The 20,238-nt window shown below is 36.6% G+C and overlaps 2 protein-coding genes across 2 annotated transcripts; one reads left to right on the top strand and one right to left on the bottom strand.

Annotated features, from left to right (window-relative positions):
- Nucleotides 1-5,794: 5,794 nt before the first annotated feature.
- On the bottom strand, nt 5,795-9,019 carry LOC108968527. The gene is made up of 3 exons (XM_018932617.1): nt 8,786-9,019; nt 8,040-8,254; nt 5,795-7,515 (listed from the first exon to the last, which is right to left on the bottom strand). Exon 3 carries the CDS (start codon nt 7,476-7,478, stop codon nt 5,877-5,879), a length of 1,602 nt encoding a protein of 533 aa, XP_018788162.1. The 5' UTR covers nt 7,479-7,515; nt 8,040-8,254; nt 8,786-9,019; the 3' UTR covers nt 5,795-5,876.
- Nucleotides 9,020-14,028: 5,009 nt separating this feature from the next.
- LOC108968529 lies at nt 14,029-17,666 on the top strand. Its single transcript, XM_018932619.1, has 2 exons — nt 14,029-14,307; nt 16,297-17,666. Exons 1-2 carry the CDS (start codon nt 14,100-14,102, stop codon nt 17,493-17,495), a joined length of 1,407 nt encoding a protein of 468 aa, XP_018788164.1. The 5' UTR covers nt 14,029-14,099; the 3' UTR covers nt 17,496-17,666.
- The last annotated feature ends 2,572 nt before the right edge of the window (nt 17,667-20,238 follow it).

Genomic DNA, 20,238 nt, shown 5'->3' on the forward strand with positions numbered 1-20,238 from the left:
TTTTAAATTGTCAATTGTTATTAAAAATGATATAATACAGCTATCTTATGCTTTTATTTGTAAAATAACGTCAAGTTCGTTAGAGCTGTGAATAATTTTACATTTTACATATTAGTGGCATCACCACTTTACCTCAACTCTCTATCTTCCATTCTACTATCAACTCTACTGTCGTTGGCAAATATAGGATCCAATTGAAGTTAGCGAGAACGACAGCTGTCGGCCTGCAGTCGTGTAGTCGTGCAGCTGTCAAAATAGGTCCGTCCATAAGAGCGTGTGTATTTTAATACTTGACAGATGTCGTTTGCAGTCTGTCGCGAGCATGAGCGGCAAGTGAAGCGGTGACGGGTCATCTCGACAGGATAAAATCTATGTCTTACTAACTGTATTGCCGTGCCTATTTCCTGTGGAGACTTCAGCACTTTGACAGCGTAGTTTTCATTTCTATGAAAATTTCGAAGAAGCAACATATCCCATTTGCACATATGCCGACGGCATTTTCATTTCAGTAATATGAAATTTAGAAAAGCGAGTTAAAATGGTTGTCTTATATTATGAAAGTAAAGTGCATTTTCAAAATAACATTTTTCCCAAAAATTAATATTTAGTTTAATATTGTTAATTTACAGAAAAATTATGCAAATAGGGTTGGAAATGAGCGAAGACTTATATTTAATAAACTTATATCCAAATAAAATATCATATCTCATATTAAATTTATTATTTTAATTGTTACATAAAATTTATGCCACAATGATTATATAGTAGTCCAAAAATTTTAATTCTTATTTTTCCCAGAAATACATTTGTAAACTTTATCTTTTTCTTATTATCTCATTTTTGCCAGAAATACTCGTACATCTGTAAACAAAAGAACAAATCTTTATAATTTTTTTATTTCCACATAAAAGATGGACATGCGCTATATCAGCTACGTACCCGACGGCATTTCGGAATGTGATAAAATAAATTTTCAAGAGCTCAAAACATGCGCTACATCAGCTGGAGCCTACCTACCCTACGCCTCTGATTACATTATGATAACAAATGCCCACATACAGATTTGGCAATGGCAATAGCAATAGATTTGACAGCTTGTAGGACACAGATTTTATCCTGTCGAGATGCCCCGTTATGGTCTGTCATATTTTTTACATGCACACATACATATACATATATTTATGAATGTATACAAATACAGCTATGAACACATTTTTGGAACAAAGTTTCATTTCAAATAAATGCTAACATTTTTTAAGTTAAAGCTGTTTAAAATCTAATAACTCTGCATTTAATTTCGTGCTGCTGTACCAGAGTTGTACTGTACTGCCCAAATATTTCGTTATGTTTTGCGTTTGGTTTTCCGTTATCAATTATGCGTAGTCAATGCTGATTTTGAGTGGCGAAGAATTGACGCGACGGCGAAGCGTCACAACATTGTGTAGTTGGTAGAAAATCCGAGCTTTATTGTACTTACATGTGTATTCAGAAATGTATCTACATATATTGTAAGGGAATGTCATACTCACATATGCATATATGTACATATGTACATATAGAGCAGCGCCCGCACAGTACATTACTTATGACCGATGATATTATGACGTAACCGGACAGTGGTTTTCATCCAAGAGAAAACATTTTACTAGTTCTTTTAGCCAGGTTGTTTGCTAGAAACATTAACGTTATTTAATAAAGAAAATGCTTATTTTAGACGTTTACAGTTATTTAAAATTTTAAGAAGATTTATCATTGAAATAAACTTGTGGATATATAGATGGCTTCATTGGGAATCTCGTTAGAGGTCTTTTCTATGCTTTTGATTAATTGTATGTCAGCGTGTGTACCATTTCCCTCCGACATGTTATTTAAAGCGATGGAAAATTCTTGATCTTCACACTGACGTATTATTTCGGCGAGCTCGAAGTATCGAAATTGATCCCAAACCGGGGCTCTTGTAATTGCACGATAACGATCATACCCATTCAGCAAAAATATCCATCGATCTCCAATTGATGGCAACTTTTTAAGTCACCAAACACGTTAATTGGAATACGTACAAAGAAAGCACTGCTTTGCTTTCTAATTTTAGAGGGGGTAGTTTAATTAATCGAACCGCCTCTTCCACACTATTGTTGTCCTCGTGAAAAACACTATCATCTCCTATTTGCTCTGCTCAGCTAGAGCTCTGGGTTCGGGATCCAAAAGTTGAGGGGCACCTCTCTCACCAGCTGCTTCTTCCGCTGAAACATCCAGGTTTTGCAGAAACCGCTCAAGCTTATTTAATAAAAATTTGTCATATTCGAGCTTATTCTGCTCGATTTTTTTCTTGTGTGCGTTGCAAACAGTCTCTGCATCATTTTTTAAGAGCTCGGTCATTTCCTCATTTCTCCGTTTCAGTTTCCCTTAAAAAATGAGCTCTTCCTAGTGTTCCAGTAGACTCGGTACATATATGTCCGTAGAATTTTCCTGTAAAGCATCCAATTGATGCCCAGACTTTAGCATCCTTTCTTGCTTTTTTGGATGTGATGTGTTTATAAATATCTCCCCATTACTGGTTTCACATAAATGCAGTCCCAAAATATTATAAGCTGCTTCTATAGCCGATATTTTCGATCCGCTTACAAATTTGTTTCCGATGTGCTGCAGTTTTTTTTAATGGAGAAATTCCTAGCCCAAATTTCTCCATTACTTGTCTCAGTAGTGCTGATTAGATTCATTTATATAATTACTAGCTGACCCCGCAGCCGCTGTCCTGTGTGAAATTATGTGTTTTGAAATGAAAACAATGTTGAATTTAACATTACATTTTTTTTTTTTTTTTAATGTAAAGCAGCTTGATAAAAAACATCTTTTTGGTGCTCTTCCGGTATACAAAAAAGGTGGTTTTCCAACTCGTGACCACGCCACACATATCTGGCCGTGTGAAAAACATAGCATTCCCAAATTTATGCCACACGCTTGATTGTCAATTCAAATACAATTTTCACTGAAACGGAATACGTTGGAACTGAAATGATAAATCGCTAGAACTCAAAGGAATTCGTAGAATCAAGCATTATGCCCCTTGTATTAGATAGCTGCGTCACAATCAGTCGGATTCCAATACATAGTTTCGGCGCATGAAGATACCGAAACATAATAACGACAGATCCAACTTTGAGACGCAAATGATGCGGTGGCATACCAAGCCTCTCCAAAGAATTTAGAAGCTCCACTTAATAACTCACGACGTCGTCTTCATTATCAAGACGATCGATCAATTTGTATGAGCGCAAGTCTCAAGGAAGTTGACTTTGAATCTTCCAGTTTAAATCAACACCATCGGTATTTTTGACAGCTAACATTGCGCCTGCACTTAAGGAATCGTAGTTATGATCATTTGGCCAATGTCCTAACATTTGTGATGAGTTCATCTTTCCTAAATTGATAAAGGGAAGATGGAATTGATATCGAACCACCGGAAGTATCAACAGAAATTGACCCATTTCCAATTCTTAGCGAATACGATGAAAATGTCTTCGGCAATGTAATTTTTGTTCGTCTCCCATAATTCACGCGGGTTTGAAGGCTGATCATCACGAAAAGTGTGCGACCTTCATTTGTATTCGAAGTCGCTATCGCATCGTCCATCGTTTGATTCCAGTGATTATCATGTTCCAGCAATTGTAATTGCTGGCTTGCTTCGCCAAAACTTGCACACAGTACGCAATGACTCAAATGAAGTTGAACCGCGTACATTTGCCAATAACAGTTGAGTGTAGAAGAAATCGCTGTTTCGGGTGGATTGTACAAATTCGTCTTAATGCTTTAGTTGAGAACACACCCGAATGTCTGGTTGGCCTTGCTTTCTGCGTAACTATTTCTTCGACGATGCATCCCATGTATAATATTAAGGTATTTCCAAATAGAGCAATGTTCTCGCAAACGGATCACTAACGAAAATTGCGGAAATATATTCTTTGGCCAGTCTCCAAATTAACTGCAGGACGCACAACAATCGAGAAACGTTCATCAATTGCAAAAGGAAGTATCCTACAAAGCGCTTTATTGCAGTTCACGTATCACCGTATCATTCAAGACCAAAAACCACCAGGTTGCTTCCTTTGGTAACGTACTTACAAAGGTATTCTATCGATTACACCAAACGGCAAAACTCAGCATTGGTATGAGTATTGAATGTAATTAGGCAATAATGGTGAATATAGTACGATACATGTGCTGTCAACTTCGATATTCACACCTCTAAATTTAATGCTGAATGTTCTGCTTTTGTTATCTGGTGAGCGACGCGGATAGAGTGTGTATCCATCATTTCCAGTTTGTGTTTCCGAAAGAAAAGCACGTGGATAGTGTTTCGTGTATTTATTGTCAGATATACGATCCGAAGTGGGATCGTGGTGTCCACAAGGTCCATGGAAAATATTGGTTTTTTTCACTTCGTATAATACTGGATCTTTCTCTGTATCAGGAATTTCCGCATGATTGACACTTAATGTTGACACTTATGTCATCGCATCCTGGAATAAAAAAGCAAACGACCGAAATTGAACGATTGCAATAATTTACACATCAAAATGTTGAAAACTAAAACAAAAAAAAAAAAAAAATATTTAAAAAAAGATTTGTGGAAAAAAGTTGATTTTTGGAATTGTCCAATTTGGGAAGTAGATAGTAGCCGATTCTCGGACCTACTGAATACGCATATAAAATTTGATAAAAATCGGTAAAACCGTCTCGGAGGAGTACCATAACTAACATTATGACATGGAAATTGTATATAATATATTAGGTAGTGAAATATGTGTTTGAAAGAATTATGGCAAATAAAAAAATATATATTTTTGCTCCTTATTCTTATGTTACGTATTCTTAACATGTCATACCTTACTACTTTTCTTTTTTTGAAGGTTAAAGCGATGTCTTGTGCAATAATCCATGCTAAACTTCATGAACACTTCTTGTCACATAAGCATTTTTCATTTTGTATGCCAGGTTTTGTTACCCAACCTGCAAATTTCTTCAACTTTTGTAGCGTGGCCTTAGAGAATAAACCACGACGTATTTGCAGAATGTATCTCGTTAGTTGAAAAAGTCTCCAATGCAAGCACTTGACTCCCATCGTTCAGTTTGTATGACAGCTATATCCAATGTCAGCAGTTTCGACAAATCATCAACTTCTTGAAGAGAAAATGACGTTTGCAAACTTTCAAAACGATATCTTCGAAACTGAGGGACTAGTTCGTATATATACAAACGGACAGACAGTTGGAAATGGCTAAATCGACTCAGCTCAACATAACGATCATTTGTAGACTCATATACTTTATAGGGTCTCCGACGCTTCCTTCTTGGTGTTACAAACTTCGTGCCAAACTTGATATATCCTGTTCAGGGTATAATGATATATAATTTACAAATAACTTCATTGTAATATATTAAGTTTTTTAGGATATTATGATAGTATGTCACGTATATAATTCATATATGTATATAGCATATCTACATACTGATTTGTGAATTTATAATATATTATCGAACATATGAAATATTTAAAAAGTAACTCTTACTTGCACATTAAATAAAAATATTACTATATCCTGAGCATAATTTTCATTGAATGCTCAGCTCTATTCACGCGCCACTGTCAAAATATCTCCTTCTGAGCTTGCTGTGGTGAGAGACGCTCATCGCATTTTGTTAGCCAAAAATATTCTTGTATTAATATTAGAACTTAGGCTTACCGTTAAATAATTTCCAAATAAGACAGCAGACGCACTTAATACAGAATAAAATGTATTTATTTTTTCAATAAGTTTGTATTAAAAACAAAATATTATTGAGAATATAATAATATAAAAAAAGGCGATAATGGGCTAGATGGTCAATTCCTTCTCACCCAAAATTCCGAACGTCTGTAACTTAACCAGCGGCAAATCTTTCACAACTGCTACGAAGTCTGTCACTGAACAAGCATAACAATAACCCTCACCGATGTTTTTCCTATCCCATTTAATCCAATCAATATTGTGTGAGATATCCTTTGCAATCAGATATCCTCCGGATTCCAGTTCTTCAGTTTTCAGATAAGGGTTATTCAACCCAACGAACGTGATACCGTTTCGAGACTCAGCATCGATAACGATACGGTAAAACAGTTTTGGAACCGGTAGGACATTATTGTTGTCCCCTAGGTATAACTCCTGTTGTATATTGTTTACGTCTGGCAAAGTGCAAACACCCCAGGTACCAGTCCAGCAAAGTAAGGTACTACCATTGTCATGAGCGAACTGACGCACTCCATTCTCAATGCGCGACCAGTTACCGGCATTGAAGGACTCCCATTGTGGCATTACATTCAGATGATGAAAAGTGCCCTTTTGTTGGCCACTGAATATCAAGTCGGTTTTTGCAACCAAGTGGCCACGGGACAGGAAATTTTTGGTTGTCACGTAAGTCGAAGCATCCTTTCTAAGTATACGACTGAGTGCCTTAATTTGTTTGGACTTTCTGTAAAAAGCGTCAATGTTTCTACCACCAAAGAAATCACCGGAAGTGAAGTTTTTAGTGTTCACATGATGTTTGTAGTGAATACTTGCAGGCGTAATGGTGTGTTCAACGTAAAGAGTGCTTTGACGAATTTTGTCAAAACACACCTGCATTGTTGGTAGTAATGACTCATTGAATTTATTGGCGATATTAATCAATTCGGTGTCTTTGCCGCTGCAGCAAACTTCCGTTCGCATTGGCGTTGGCATTGACATTGTGGTGCAATTGATATTTGAGAAATTTACTATTTCATTGTTTATACGAAAATTTGTATCGCCGGCACATTGCGCCTGCAGAGTTTGTCCGTCTAACGGTTTTGCGAATGCTTCACCGCAGCGCAAAGTCACCCACTGGCCATGGGGCACTACAATTTCACCACTTGAATTGGGTTGCATGTACGCCAGTTGATTGTGTGGCGAAAGAATTGGCGAATTGTTGAGCATATCGCCATTGATTTTGATGCCACAAGGTGAACATGGTGCTTCGTCATATTTATCTAAACTCTTGATTATCGTTTCAACTGGTAAATTAAAGCTTGCTGAATCAAAACTATTTATCGGTCCATTTGTGATACCGTTAATTTGTCCATTAGTTGGATTATTGTTAAAGTATGATTTAGTCCACTGGATAAATATCAGTATAAATACAAATATTACAATTATGAATAGCACCCAAAATAAAGAAGATATTTGCATTTTTGATTGATTGATTACTTTTCTTCTCTTATATATTATTTCCACAACCACTAACTTAACACTCAGTGTTTTCCTTCCTTTTGTTGTGCTAGTGAAGCGTTCTCCTTTATATAGCCTTTCCTTTGAACTTGATCGCTGATTTCTCAGGTAGGTACTATTCTCCCATTCTCTCAGAATAATTCCAACTACAGACAAATTTGTTGCGCTCTTCAAGAAGCTACACCATTTGTGCATGTCGTGGCATTGTGCTCAGCAGCATTGCCATCTTTCTCTGTTTAAATAAATAGAAAGATAATTTCGTAAGTAACTTGTACATTAACAGGCTTAGAAAATTTTAAAAATTCATTAAAAAAAACCCCAATAAGGACGGATAAAGGCAAATGCACTTTTACATTGTAGTTCTTAGCAGAATTAGTAGATTATCTTTGTGAAACCCTGACCAAATTATTGAAAATTTTCAAATATTGTTTCGGTGGATATTGTGTTTCTTAATTATGTAGAAGTTAAAGATTACATATGAACGATCTGCACTTGAGTAGATCCTAGAGCAGTTTCTTTGGTGGCTAAAGCTTCTAAAATAAACTTTGGCATCCAATAGTAATAACACATAGTTTTCATACGGACATAAAACCATTATAAAAATTTCTTAGATTGGCATGTTCTGGCAGCACTGCATGGGAGAGTAAGTTGTGATAAGACACAGCGTATCTGTGTGCCGTCATTGGGTGTGGGTGTTTGAGTGGTTGCACTTCGTGCAGTTAATGCAATAGCGAAAAAAAACTTCGAGATACTCACATATTTTAGTTTTGGCGCCGAGTAGTTGTTACAAACTGAACTTTCTAGAACATGTGTCAATGTTGCCATATGTGGCAGCTGTTCGCGAAATACAAAATGCCATCGCATTGACCAGATTTGTTATTTAGTTTGGTTGGTTCCACTTAATCATTTTTTTAGTGTGGCCGCTATGTTATTTCAAGTGTGAAAATAACACTTCTACTTCTGAGATTTTGCTGCATCCAAAAGTTACCAAGGGAAAGGAAATTATTCCACACATTAATGAAATATGATTATATTATTTTACTTATAATGTACATATATATTTTAGATATTGTCGAATTTTCAGATATTTACTTTAACTTCAATGAATTAAGAGTCCTTTGTAGAAATATAAGGATCTATACCAGCGTGACATTTTAAATTTTTTTGTTTGCTTTTTCGATAGTTTATATTATATTTCCAAAAATATCATGTGAAACCGGCAAGGTCGTATCTTGAAAGCGGCCGCTCGCAGTTACACATATGTAAATATTATATATATTTTTTCTCTAAACGTCACAATTGCTGACATCATAACTGAACAAGAAATTTACCGCTCAGCTTCTAATTAAAACTGAGTATTGTTGAGTATATTAACTATACAATGACCTACTATCTTTTTGATTGTTTCAAACTTGTCAAGTTAACATTAAAAAAACGACAGTTTTTTTTTTCAATATTATTTCACCATATACTATATTTTCAAGTTATTGTATTGGAAATACCTTAAACTTTAATAACCTTTTTGAACTTTTTTGTTTCAGCAACTCATTCGGCCGGAATCATGTCAGCCATTGCGGCACTTGTTTTTGGCAACTCCGAAGACAGCACATACCTCAATTTTTCTATATTTTGGTAGAAAACAAATCTTAAAATAGAGCTGTAAATAACCTTATTATATCCAAAGAACTTCAAAACATTCGATTGTACTAAACATTTGCACTCGAAGTGCAACCACTCAAACAGCCACACACAGATACGCTGTGTCTTATCACAACTTACTCTCCCATGCAGTGCTGCCAGAACATGCCGATCTAAGAAATATTTATAGTGTTTTTTCTGTCTGTATGAAGACTATGTGTTATTACTATTGGATTTGAAAAATTTCCATAATTTGGTCAGAGTTTCACAAAGATAATCCTAGCAAAGTAATTTAGTACACTTGTAAGCGCCACTTTAAAGTTGAGTACGAATAAATTCTGCTAATGCTAAGAACTACAATGCAAAAGTGCATTTTACTTTATCCTTCTTTATTTGGTTTTCATTTATTACCATTTACGTACGAAATTATGTTTTTGTTTTTCCAAATACAATAAAATTGCAATGCTGCTGAGCACAATGCCACACATTCACAATTGGTGTAGCTGCTAGAAGAGTGCAACAAATTTGTCTGCTGTTGGAATTATTCTGAGAGAATTAGAGAATAGTACATATTTTGCGAAATTAGCGATCACTCTCAATTATGAGTAATCGTGAGTTAAAAAAAACTTTATATAGAAGAACGCTTCGCAAGCGCTTTAATAAACAGGGAACCACTGAGTGATAAGCTAGTGATTGTGGAAATAATAAATAAGAGAAAGAAAAAAGTAATTAGTCAATCCAAATAAAGTTATTGTCAAATTTATAAGTAATCAATCATAAAAAGTTATTGCTAATTTTAAATATATACACAAGAATTGTAATCAAATGCAACGAAAACTGCAAGCATCTGTCACATGGACGCTATTAATAGTTGTAGTTGTATTGATTATTTGGTTTTTATATATCTGGCTTAATTGAACTGAAGCAAACTTTAACAATTATCGGACTAATGGACAAATTAACGGTATCAAAAATGGACCGATAAATAATTTTGATTCAGCAAGCTTTAATTTACCAGTTGAAACGATAATCAAAAGTTTAGATAAATATGACGAAGCACCATGCTCACCTTGTGGCATCAAAGTCAATGGCGATATGCTCAACAATTCGCCAATTCTTTCGCCACACAATCAACTTGCGTACATGCAACCCAATTCAAGTGGTGAAATTGTAGTGCCCCATGGCCAGTGGGTGAGTTTGCGCTGCGGCGAAGCAGCCGTTCGACGGACAAACTCTGCAGGCGCAATGTCACGCCAATGAAATATCAATTGCCCTACCATGTCAACGCCAACGCCAATGCGAACGGGACTTCGCTGCAGCGGAGGCACCCTATGGCTCCATTTCGGCAATAAATTCAATGAGTCATTACTACCAACACTGAAAGTTTGCTTTGACAAAATTCGCCAAACAACTATTTATGTTGAACACACCCCTGCAAGTATTCACCACCAACAACATGTGACGCGAAAAAACTTCACTTCCGGGGATTTCTTTGGTGGTAGAAATATTGACGTTTTGTACAAAAAGGCCAAACAAATACTCAGCGATATACTTCGAAAGGATTCGATTTACGTGAAAACCAAAAATTTCCTGTCCCGTGGCCACGTGGTTGCCAAAACTGACTTGATTTTCAGTGGCCGACAAAAGGGCACTTTTCATCAACTGAATGTAGTGCCACAATGGGAGTCCTTCAATGCCCGTAACGCATCAACTGGTCACGCATCTAGAATGGCGTCCGTCAGTTCGCCATGAGAGTAATAGCACCCTAATCTGCTGGACTGGTACCTGGGGTGTTTCCACTCTGCCCGATGTTAACAATGAGCAACGCGAGTTATACCTAGGGAACGACAATAATTTCATATCAGTTTCGAAACTATTGTTATCGATGGTGACGTTCGTGGGGGTGAATAACCCTTATCTGAAAATTGAAGAAATCGAACCCGGAGGATATCTGATTGCAAAAGATGTCTCAGCCAAAATTGATTGGATTAACTGGGGCGGGCAAAATATCGAGAAGGGTTATTGTTATGCCTGTTCAGTGCCAAACTTCGTAGCGATTGTATGTTAGCCTAGGCATGTCTGATTTTTAGATTTTTTGTTAGGCTACTGTGTTGGAATCTTTTTGTGATAGGCTCAACTTTTGCTACATTTTTAGGAAGTTTCGTTTAATATTTAAAGATTTCGACTTCCAGATATTACAACACTAATTTATTAAATAGTTTTAAAGTATGCGGGTGAAAATAGGCCTCTAGGGGAATCGAGCACCCAAAAAAATCGATAACGTGCCTGGTTGCATACCTCATGGTGGTGTGGAAAATGCAATATACTTTATAAAATATTACAAAAATAAATAAATAAAATTCGACTTAAAAATTGTGTTTTCATATTATGTTATGTAAGCTGAGTGGATGCCCGTCCTGGCTTGAGTTAAATTGGAGGATCCATGATGAAACTTGGTGGAGCCGTATTTTCAGTTGAGGAAGTGGGGTTTTAGTTAGAATTTTAAGCTACAAAGGATTAGTTTACATTCTTTACAATACTTAAGGCAATGGTAATTTAGTTGGCCTAATGCTTAGGGATATCAATGATATACAGCCTTTAGATAAAAAATATGACGTCATCTATCCTATATTAAAGTAATCCTTTTGTTTGACTTTTTCATTCGTACAAATGAAATGCGTTTCTTGGCCGGAATCAATATATTAAGCAAAAATTATTGATATAACTATGATATGTCTGGTGCACAGTAAGAGATCGTTTGTGCGATAACAGAAGGCGCATCTGTGTGCCGACTACAGATATGTACATACGGATACAATGACTTGCTTTCCAAGTGGATAACACTGTTTTTCCTACTTTGCCCCAAATTCTCAACTTTCTAGAACATACTTAAGTATATCGATATTTCCAGATATTCTAGAAATATTTGCATATATATGTAAGTCGATATTTCGATATTGCCACATTGACGTTCAATATTAAATTATTGGGGAATCAGCGAGGTTTCATAAGAATTGCGTCGTGAATTGAACTCAATGAAACACCGCATTAATCGTTTAATATAATAAACTGTAAAGTGTACGAGCTAATTAAGTCCACCACCTAAAAAGATACCCTGTAAAATACACTTACAAGTACATATATAAAAGGTCAGCTTGTCAAGATGAGAGAATTCAACGATTTCCAACTGTCTGCTGTCTGTATGCATACGAACTGAACCCTCATTTTTTCAGATATTTGAAATTAAAGTTTTGTACAGATTATTTAGCAGAGCAACGGTAGGATCTTCAAAGATATTATTTACATTGGACTATTACATCTAATAGTTGACATACAAACTGACTGATCAAATCACGTTAAAGATTTTGAAAGCTTTTTTAAATTGTATGTATAAACTCAGTGAACATAATTACAAAAACAATTAATATAAATTTCAAGCGGTGTATTATTCTGTACCAGTTAGATTATCCAACTCTATTTTCCTTAACTCTAGCCATTGTCATAGAGGTGTGGTTCACGATCTAATTCCTAACTTCACTCTTGGAGAAATATAGTACAAACAACTAAATATTAGTCCATATATTTACCTAAGCTCTTTCGATTGAAAAATTAGTACAGCTCAACAACCTTTATTGCTTTAGCTATGCATACTTTTAAATATAAATGATTTGGCTTTGCTTTCAGGGGGGAGCCTGATTTAGAAGCTTCAAAACATAAATTTTTTTGCTTAAATCTCCAAAATAATCTAAAAATACGTTCCCAAAGTTTCAGATGGGAATTCGAAACAGTTTCGAAACTTAAAGGGAAATAATGACCGAGCATCTAGCAGATGTATGTATGTATTAGCGCTTGGGCAGAAAGCGAAAACTTTGACGCGCGATTCTCGATTTTTCATTTTTGCGAATTTTCTTAATTGGCGGGCAAGAAAAAAAAAAAAATGTTGTATGGAATTTCGGCAATGTAGTTATCTTTTGAATTAAATTATCTTCTATTTAAACTAAAAAAAAGCACGAAATGTCAAGTTTGAACTTATTTTTAAACAACATAAAGTAAATTTTTTTTGGTCAAAAATCATTTTTTTCTAATTTAAAAAAAATTCTTAACTTTCACACTTTTTTTTTTTTGATTTTTTTTAGTTTAACTAGAAGATAAATTATTAAAAATTATGAATCTTTTTGAATTTTTTGTTGCCGATAGAAACAGCGACCTGCATCCTGCCCTGCTGGCAATTGCTTCCCAAAAGGCAGAATATCAAAGATTTCGTATCCAAAAAATTTGTGAATGATGTTTAAATATAAAACTATAAACCCTAGAAATATTGTTTCAATCACTTATTTTGTTTCCCTCCTAAAAAAAATCCTCACAAAAATGGTTTTTTTGAAGCTTCTAAGTCAGATTTTGATATTGCCTTCATTTTTATACGAGTATCACTACTACAAGACTCTACCACAAAAAGCGCTTTTGAGCGTATTTTCAACTTTTAAGTCATGTGCAAAGCTACATAATGATATCTGGAGCTTTCAATTCACAATTTCGCCACTCAAAAGTTAACAGACAATGCAAAGGTAACATGTCTTAAAATAAAGATGAAGTCTGAGTTAAAGCGGCAGACCTCAGCTTGCTACCGGGTCAAATGCTAATTAGAATAACTGTGTATGTATTTCATAAAGAAAAGGGTTTGTAACATAGTGGTTTTCACAGTTTTCACAGTTTCCTTCAGTTTTCATTTCCGTGTGACTACCGTTTTATTTTAACTCCACTCTAAGCGGCTTTCTAAATAATTATGTAAGACTTTCACGATGGGCGCAGCGCTGAAGCTCAGGAAAATATTGTATATGTGTTTTATGGGAATTATGTTGCCCAAAAAGGCATTTCTGCCTGTTACAAAGAACCGGAAGCATTTTATAAGCGTGCTTCTATTACAAAACTAATTAATTTAAAATGTATGGCATTTCTAGCCAAAAAATGCATTCTTTTAATGCAAATCTAAGATCAGAGAATTGAGAAAACATGTCAATATTCACTACCGTTAACGGATAGTGATCGTGCTGCGTTGAAAGTGTATAACAGTGGCAACAGTTGGCACGAACAGCTCAGTTCGCTCGCGTTTACGGGCAACAAAAGAGCGGCAGCCAGTCAACGATCTCTGGTGCCAGTTGTGGATAAATGTAAATAAGCATGTGCTTACGCGCCGCAACAACGGTGAAAACACCAACAACAGCCATAAACCAGCTGATACGTTCAGCATTAAATATTTTTACCTTGTGCTGTGTTTTCGTCAGTGTTGTTGCCAGAGAAGCGGTGAAACCACCTGATGACGTCGCTACTGAATTGAAGCGTGTTGGCACAGGTGTCATAGCGTCGGAGAATACGTCGGTACACAACGGTAAGTCTTAAAGTTATCAATGTTAAGGTTTCTGTTCATATACATTAGGGTGGGGCTTATATGTATAAGATTATACTTTCTAAACCACTATATCGAAGTCAGCACTAAAACACAGTTCTTTGCAATTAATCATAATTGGGCAAGAAAAAATTGAAGAAATCCGACAATTGCCTTGATTTTGCCGTTTGAGACATTTTTAACAAATAACCGTCTCTAAGAATAACCGTAACTCATTTGCGATATCTTTCAGCATTTCTCTGCTACAGAGCAAGTTTATTCGGAAAAAGATTTATCAAGATTTTTTAAAGGTACACCCTAATGTGAAGCTTCATACAATGACAAATAAGTACTAGTTGAATGTGAAAGCACAATTTTCGATTGTTTACATGACTTTCATTTCTGGCCCTTAAAACATAAGAATATATATTACTGACTAATTCGAACGAAGTATAAAAATAAAATCGTAAGAAAACGTGTCTAGCCATTTGGATATATTTACACCTTTACAAAAGCGATTTGGTTTTGCTAATAAGCGAAGATTTCCACAATGATACTTTCGATGGTTCTCAATGCTTAACTTAAAATGAAGTGGAAGTGGAGGGAAAAATGTAGAAATTTCAGCAAATTCGTCGATCTTCTAAATGGTGCTTAATTTGGTCTACAAAATGGACCCAATGCTTAAGCTTAAATGCACTTCAGGCGCTTTTGTAAATTTACTTTCAACTAATTAAACTAATTTAAATATATATCTTATGTTATCATATGTGTACTATATATCTTGAGCTAAGTAAATATATTTGTATTGTTGGTTGTTGAGTGATGAGCGCAGGCGTGTTGCATATATTCAAACATACATATTTCACATTAGTGAACTGTAAGTGTTTTTATAAAAGATAATATTACATATTTCTTAGGTTATATTATTTAAGTCCCTTATATTGTATGATCCAAGTAGAGGTATTTTTTTTTTTTTTTTTTATAGACTTTTTTGACAGATCATGCGGAGGTTGGTCAAGCTGTCATTTTATTTTTGTTCAGTATTGTTTGGCACTTTATCATGGAAAAACCTACGCCTGAACAACGTTTAGAGATCATTTAACTTTATTACGAAAATTCACGTTCTGTAATGAATGTGTTTCGCGCACTTTGCTCAACTTACGGTCAATCGTAATTGGGCTACTGAATGTACTATCCGCAGCATTATCATCCATCTTGAGATCCAGCAATCATTATTGGGTAATATTCGACCGAATAGCCCAAGTCCAGCACTCAGAGAAGAAAAAAAGAAGAAGGAAAATATAGCGGCCATAGCTGAGAGTGTACGCGAAGACCGTCGAGAATCGATTCGGTGCCGTTTGCAGTGACCCGAACTCGATATCTTAAATTGAAAGCGCACAAAATGCAGCTTGTGCAATAATAAGAGGACAAGAAGATCCGACCATTTCGAGCCAAATTTTTTTAGCGCCGAGACCCATTTCTGGCTGAATATATGTACAAATAAACAAAATTATATAAATCAAAAGATTTATTGTGAGAACACTTCGGTGAGCAGATAATTTCACCTTTTGGGCTGGTTGATTGGCCCATAAGATCGCGTGATATCGCACCGTTAGTATTTTTCCTATAAGTATATGTAAAGCTTATGCGGACATTACCGCTTCGATACCGCCCTTGAAGCAAAACCTCACTCCTGACTCGAACGAAACATCGAAAGTTGGACTCCACGGATGGACCAGCTGAGACGCAGGCTCGACCATCACTTGAAAGAGAGTTTCTAAGTTCATAACTTTGTTCATTTTTGGGTATACAACCCATGGCCATGGTAAAATTTTGTATGTCTGTTCAGTAAGATTTATTTCATCTTATTTACTTTGACACAACAGTTGAAAACTGTTCAAGATTATTACGCAAATTCATGTTGAACTTCCTTTTGCTTGTGCTTAACTCAAGTGTTAGTTAAAGTTCATATCTATTTCATTATGCTTTCAGGTCTGCCATGCAGCATTGATACCCAATATGACTTGCCGAAGCCGAACCTACCGCAACCACTGTATGTCCGTCCAAACTCAACAAAGTACTGGCTACCAAATAACGACGGTTTCATCGAGATACCACAAGGCAGCAGCATAGAGTTGATCTGCACCTCACCTTTCGCAAATGCCTCCACAAATACTGCGGGTATATCGCGCAGGAAGCGTTCCATCCGCCCGCGCTGCTTACAAGGCACCACATTCACGCTGAACGGCGAAAAATACGAATTTCGACAGTTTCTTTGCACGCAGCCGGTGAAATACACTGTCGAGCGCACAGCGCAGACCTGCGCCAACAATAGCGCTCAGCTTTATCGCGTCGGCTACAATTTGACGAGGTCACATTTTCTGGAAACCATGCAGATTTGCCACGACGACGACGAGCTGCGCACGCATTATGTGCGTTACAGGCTCCAGCCGGCCAACCAATACTATCAGCCCGGTGTAAAGCGTTTGAGCTTCTCGAAAGCTAGGCATTTCTCGCAATACGACATGAATTACTTCTATTCTCAGAAGAATCAACAACAACAGGCAGCACAGTTGTTGGGCAGTGAAGCGCATGCGCAAACTTGTTTCGATAAGAAGTCGCTCTTTCTATCGCGCGGTCATCTGGCTGCCAAAGCCGATATGATCTATGCCACACAGCAGCGCACCACATACAATTTCTTCAATGTCGCACCCCAGTGGCAGTCGTTCAATGGCGGACAATGGGCGACATTGGAGGAGAGCGTGCGCGGCTCTGTCCAAAAATTTAAGCAAACGGTGACTTGCTATACCGGCACAGTGGGCGTAATGCAATTGAGGACGGTCAGCGGCAATATCCCTCGTCCTTATTACTTGTCTTACGATAAAAATAATAACGGCTTATTGCCGGTACCGGCTCTGTACTTTCGCATCATTGTGTCTGCGGATGGACGCGCTGGCATCGTGTTGCTGGGCACTAACGACCCATTTGCTACAATGCGCGAAATACACGAGGAATATGTGATATGTACGGATGTGCGCGAGCAAGTGCCTTGGCTTAAATGGATGCGCAATAGGGAAGAGACCTTGAAGAGTGGATACTTGTACGCCTGCAGAGTGGATGAGTTCATAAAAGTGGTGCCGATTCTCTCGGCGGAGCTCGCTGATGTGGCTGAGTTGTTGGTACAAAGTTAACGGGGGCTGAGGTGCTGAATGTGACGGGGCTATATGAAAGGCCTGTTGCTTGTTCCCTCACTGCTGAATGCCTTTTACGGATACAATCCTGGCAAGAATCAGCTGTTCCAGTTTCAGTGATTAACGGTGCAATCAAATTTTTTACTGAACTTGTAATTTATTAAAACAAACTCTGTGCATGTGAATCAGTAAATATAAATTTTTATTTTGTACAAGCAGAAGTTATATTTACAAAAATTTCAAAAGTAGGACCTTATATTCCCATTCTTCTCAAAGTAAGTGACACTAGTTATTTCCAGAATATGCTTATATATCTACATAAAAGACTGTCGGGTTAAAATCGACTCAGCTTTTCAAGCTGTCATGAACTTTCGACTTCTTTTCCCAAAAATTTTGTGGAATATTTTCTGCCATTACAACGACAACAGCAAGATATCACTTCAGTTCTTTCAACGTTCAACTCCAGCATCGTAAGCCACTGAAAGTCCAGTAGTCCACCGTGATTGCAGTTACATACATATACAATCGCTGAAGATCAAATTCTAAGTAAACATACTGCAAAACTCTCTCACTGTTAATTGTCATAATCGAAATAAACTATAAAATGGTCGTATGGTCCATTTCGAGGTTACGTACTTTTCAAAGATAAAAATTAAATTAATTGAGAAATGTTTATTATATTCCATCCGTTGAGTTCAATTTTCGATGACTCGTTCGATTGATAACTGGTGAATGACAAGCGTGATGTTTTGCTCCAGGGCCTGAATCGATGCGGGATTGTCCGCATAGACTTCAGAGTTTACATATTTCCATAGAAAAAAGCTTAACTAAATTGATGTGATGTGTGGGAAGTGGCGCCGTCTTGTTAAAGCTTAATGTCGCCGATATCACGGGCTTTAATTTTAGGCATCAAATGGTCGGTTTTTTCTGGATAAATGACATCTCTTGAGTCTCTGCAGGTTGCTTTTCATCCCAAATGGGGCAATTTTGCTCATTTACATACCCATTGAGCCAGAACTGGGCCTAATGGCTGAATAAAATTTGGATCGAAAATATTGGATTTTCTTTTAAGAGCCCAAGGAGCGAACCGATGTCGCTTGGAAAGTTTGAGCGGCTTGAGTTATTGCACAAGCTATATTTTGTACGCATTTAATTTATGATCTCGATGTACAATGCGCCAAGTCGTTCCATTCGTCAGTCCGAGCTCTCAGCTACAACTTCTATATTATCTTCACTGTGTGCTCGACGTGATATATTCCTCGAGAGTGTGTTATCCAATAATGAATGAAGGGTTTCAGAAGGGTGATTGTGTTGCGAATAGTACGTTCAATATAAGCTGAGCGAAGCGCGCTAAACACATTCTTTACAGAACGTGCATTTTCGTATTTAAGTTGAAGGATTTGAAACGTTATTCAAGCGTAAGTCTTTCTATGAATCGGCAAACAATACTGAAATAGTAAACAAGAAGTATCATGACAGCTCAACAAGACTCACGCTTGATCTGCCACAAAAAGGCTTTTGAAAAAGAACTTCTATTTAGATCGCCCTTAATTTATAAACAAAGGCTTCTTCGGTCGCGACCTCACAAACTTATGTTTTTTTAAGGAAGTAATGGGAAGAAACCGCTGTAGTCTTCAAGTCCTCAGTAAATTTCTCAAAAAATCAAGTTTTAGAAGAATTGTTTTATGTTTGAAGTTTCGTTGAAAGTTTGTGGATAACAGATAAAGCGTTCACTGCGCTATTTTTACTTTTGGGTATTACTGTTCAAATTATAATATTTGTTCTAGCAATATTACGGTGTGTAGAGCTTCCAACTTTGAAATTTGGCATTATTGAGATCCTTAACCAATTTAACTCGCACTTGACTAACCTGAGCTATGTAGGAAATAAAGCCGGGAAGGTAAGATGAGCTTGTAGATATATTTTATGAGGTTCGCCCTTAATTATTCTAGTCCTGAAATCTGTTGAAAGAAACCGTGTTCTGACTTACTAATCGTATATGTGCATGGAAGTTCTTCAACTTGGGATAGTCTCCATCCAGTGAACTTTCGAATGACGTTGTACTAAATCAAAGGAAAGACCGAAGAACATAAGCCACGTAAAAGAGAATTCAACATAAATGAGCCGAAGAAAACTTCGACAAAGAATTGCGAATAAAAGGCTAATTTGCACATACTAGTTTGGCCAGCTTAATAACGGTACTGAAGTAAAACACACAAGTTGGCTTAATCCAATGAACAATAGTAGCCGAAAGCTTAAAAAAGATACGAAAAAAGCGTAAACTCACAAGGAAAAAATGTGGAATGGCAAAGAAAAGAATAACAGTGAAACTAAGCAACCACTACATGAAAGAGTTGTTAGGAAATGCGTACATTCCGGAGAAGTTGACTAAGCGATTTATGAACTGGACAAGGATGGAATATATTTCTTGCCTTTTGATTTTTGTGGACATGGACAAACAAGCGTACAATCTAAGATGTTGAACAAATATGGTTTACTCGAAGAAACAGCAGCCTCTACAAAACTCATGCAGACAGGGTTGCCAATACAAAATTAAAATGCATTCATTCTGCTTTGCAAAAAGCTAAAAATACCCTTTAAAGCTGTATATCCGATATTGTAGCATGAAAAGGATTTTTAAGATAGCAAAATCAAAGTCATAGAATACGAAATCAATTAGCCGTACTAAAAAGAAAGCCGCAGTTGGTTAACGAAATAAAAGCAAACCCAAAGATGGAAAAAA

Source organism: Bactrocera latifrons, unplaced genomic scaffold, assembly GCF_001853355.1.
Source record: "Bactrocera latifrons isolate USDA-ARS-PBARC rearing strain unplaced genomic scaffold, ASM185335v1 scaffold_22, whole genome shotgun sequence".
Lineage (NCBI taxonomy): Eukaryota > Metazoa > Arthropoda > Insecta > Diptera > Tephritidae > Bactrocera > Bactrocera latifrons.

Excerpts from the sequence above, each read along its gene's own strand:
- LOC108968527 (XM_018932617.1), bottom strand. The coding sequence starts at position 7,478 with ATGCACAAATGGTGTAGCTTCTTGAAGAGCGCAACAAATTTGTCTGTA.
- LOC108968529 (XM_018932619.1), top strand. The coding sequence starts at position 14,100 with ATGTGCTTACGCGCCGCAACAACGGTGAAAACACCAACAACAGCCATA. Across the intron at positions 14,308-16,296 it reads GAATACGTCGGTACACAACG|GTCTGCCATGCAGCATTGAT; the intron begins GTAAGTCTTAAA and ends TTATGCTTTCAG.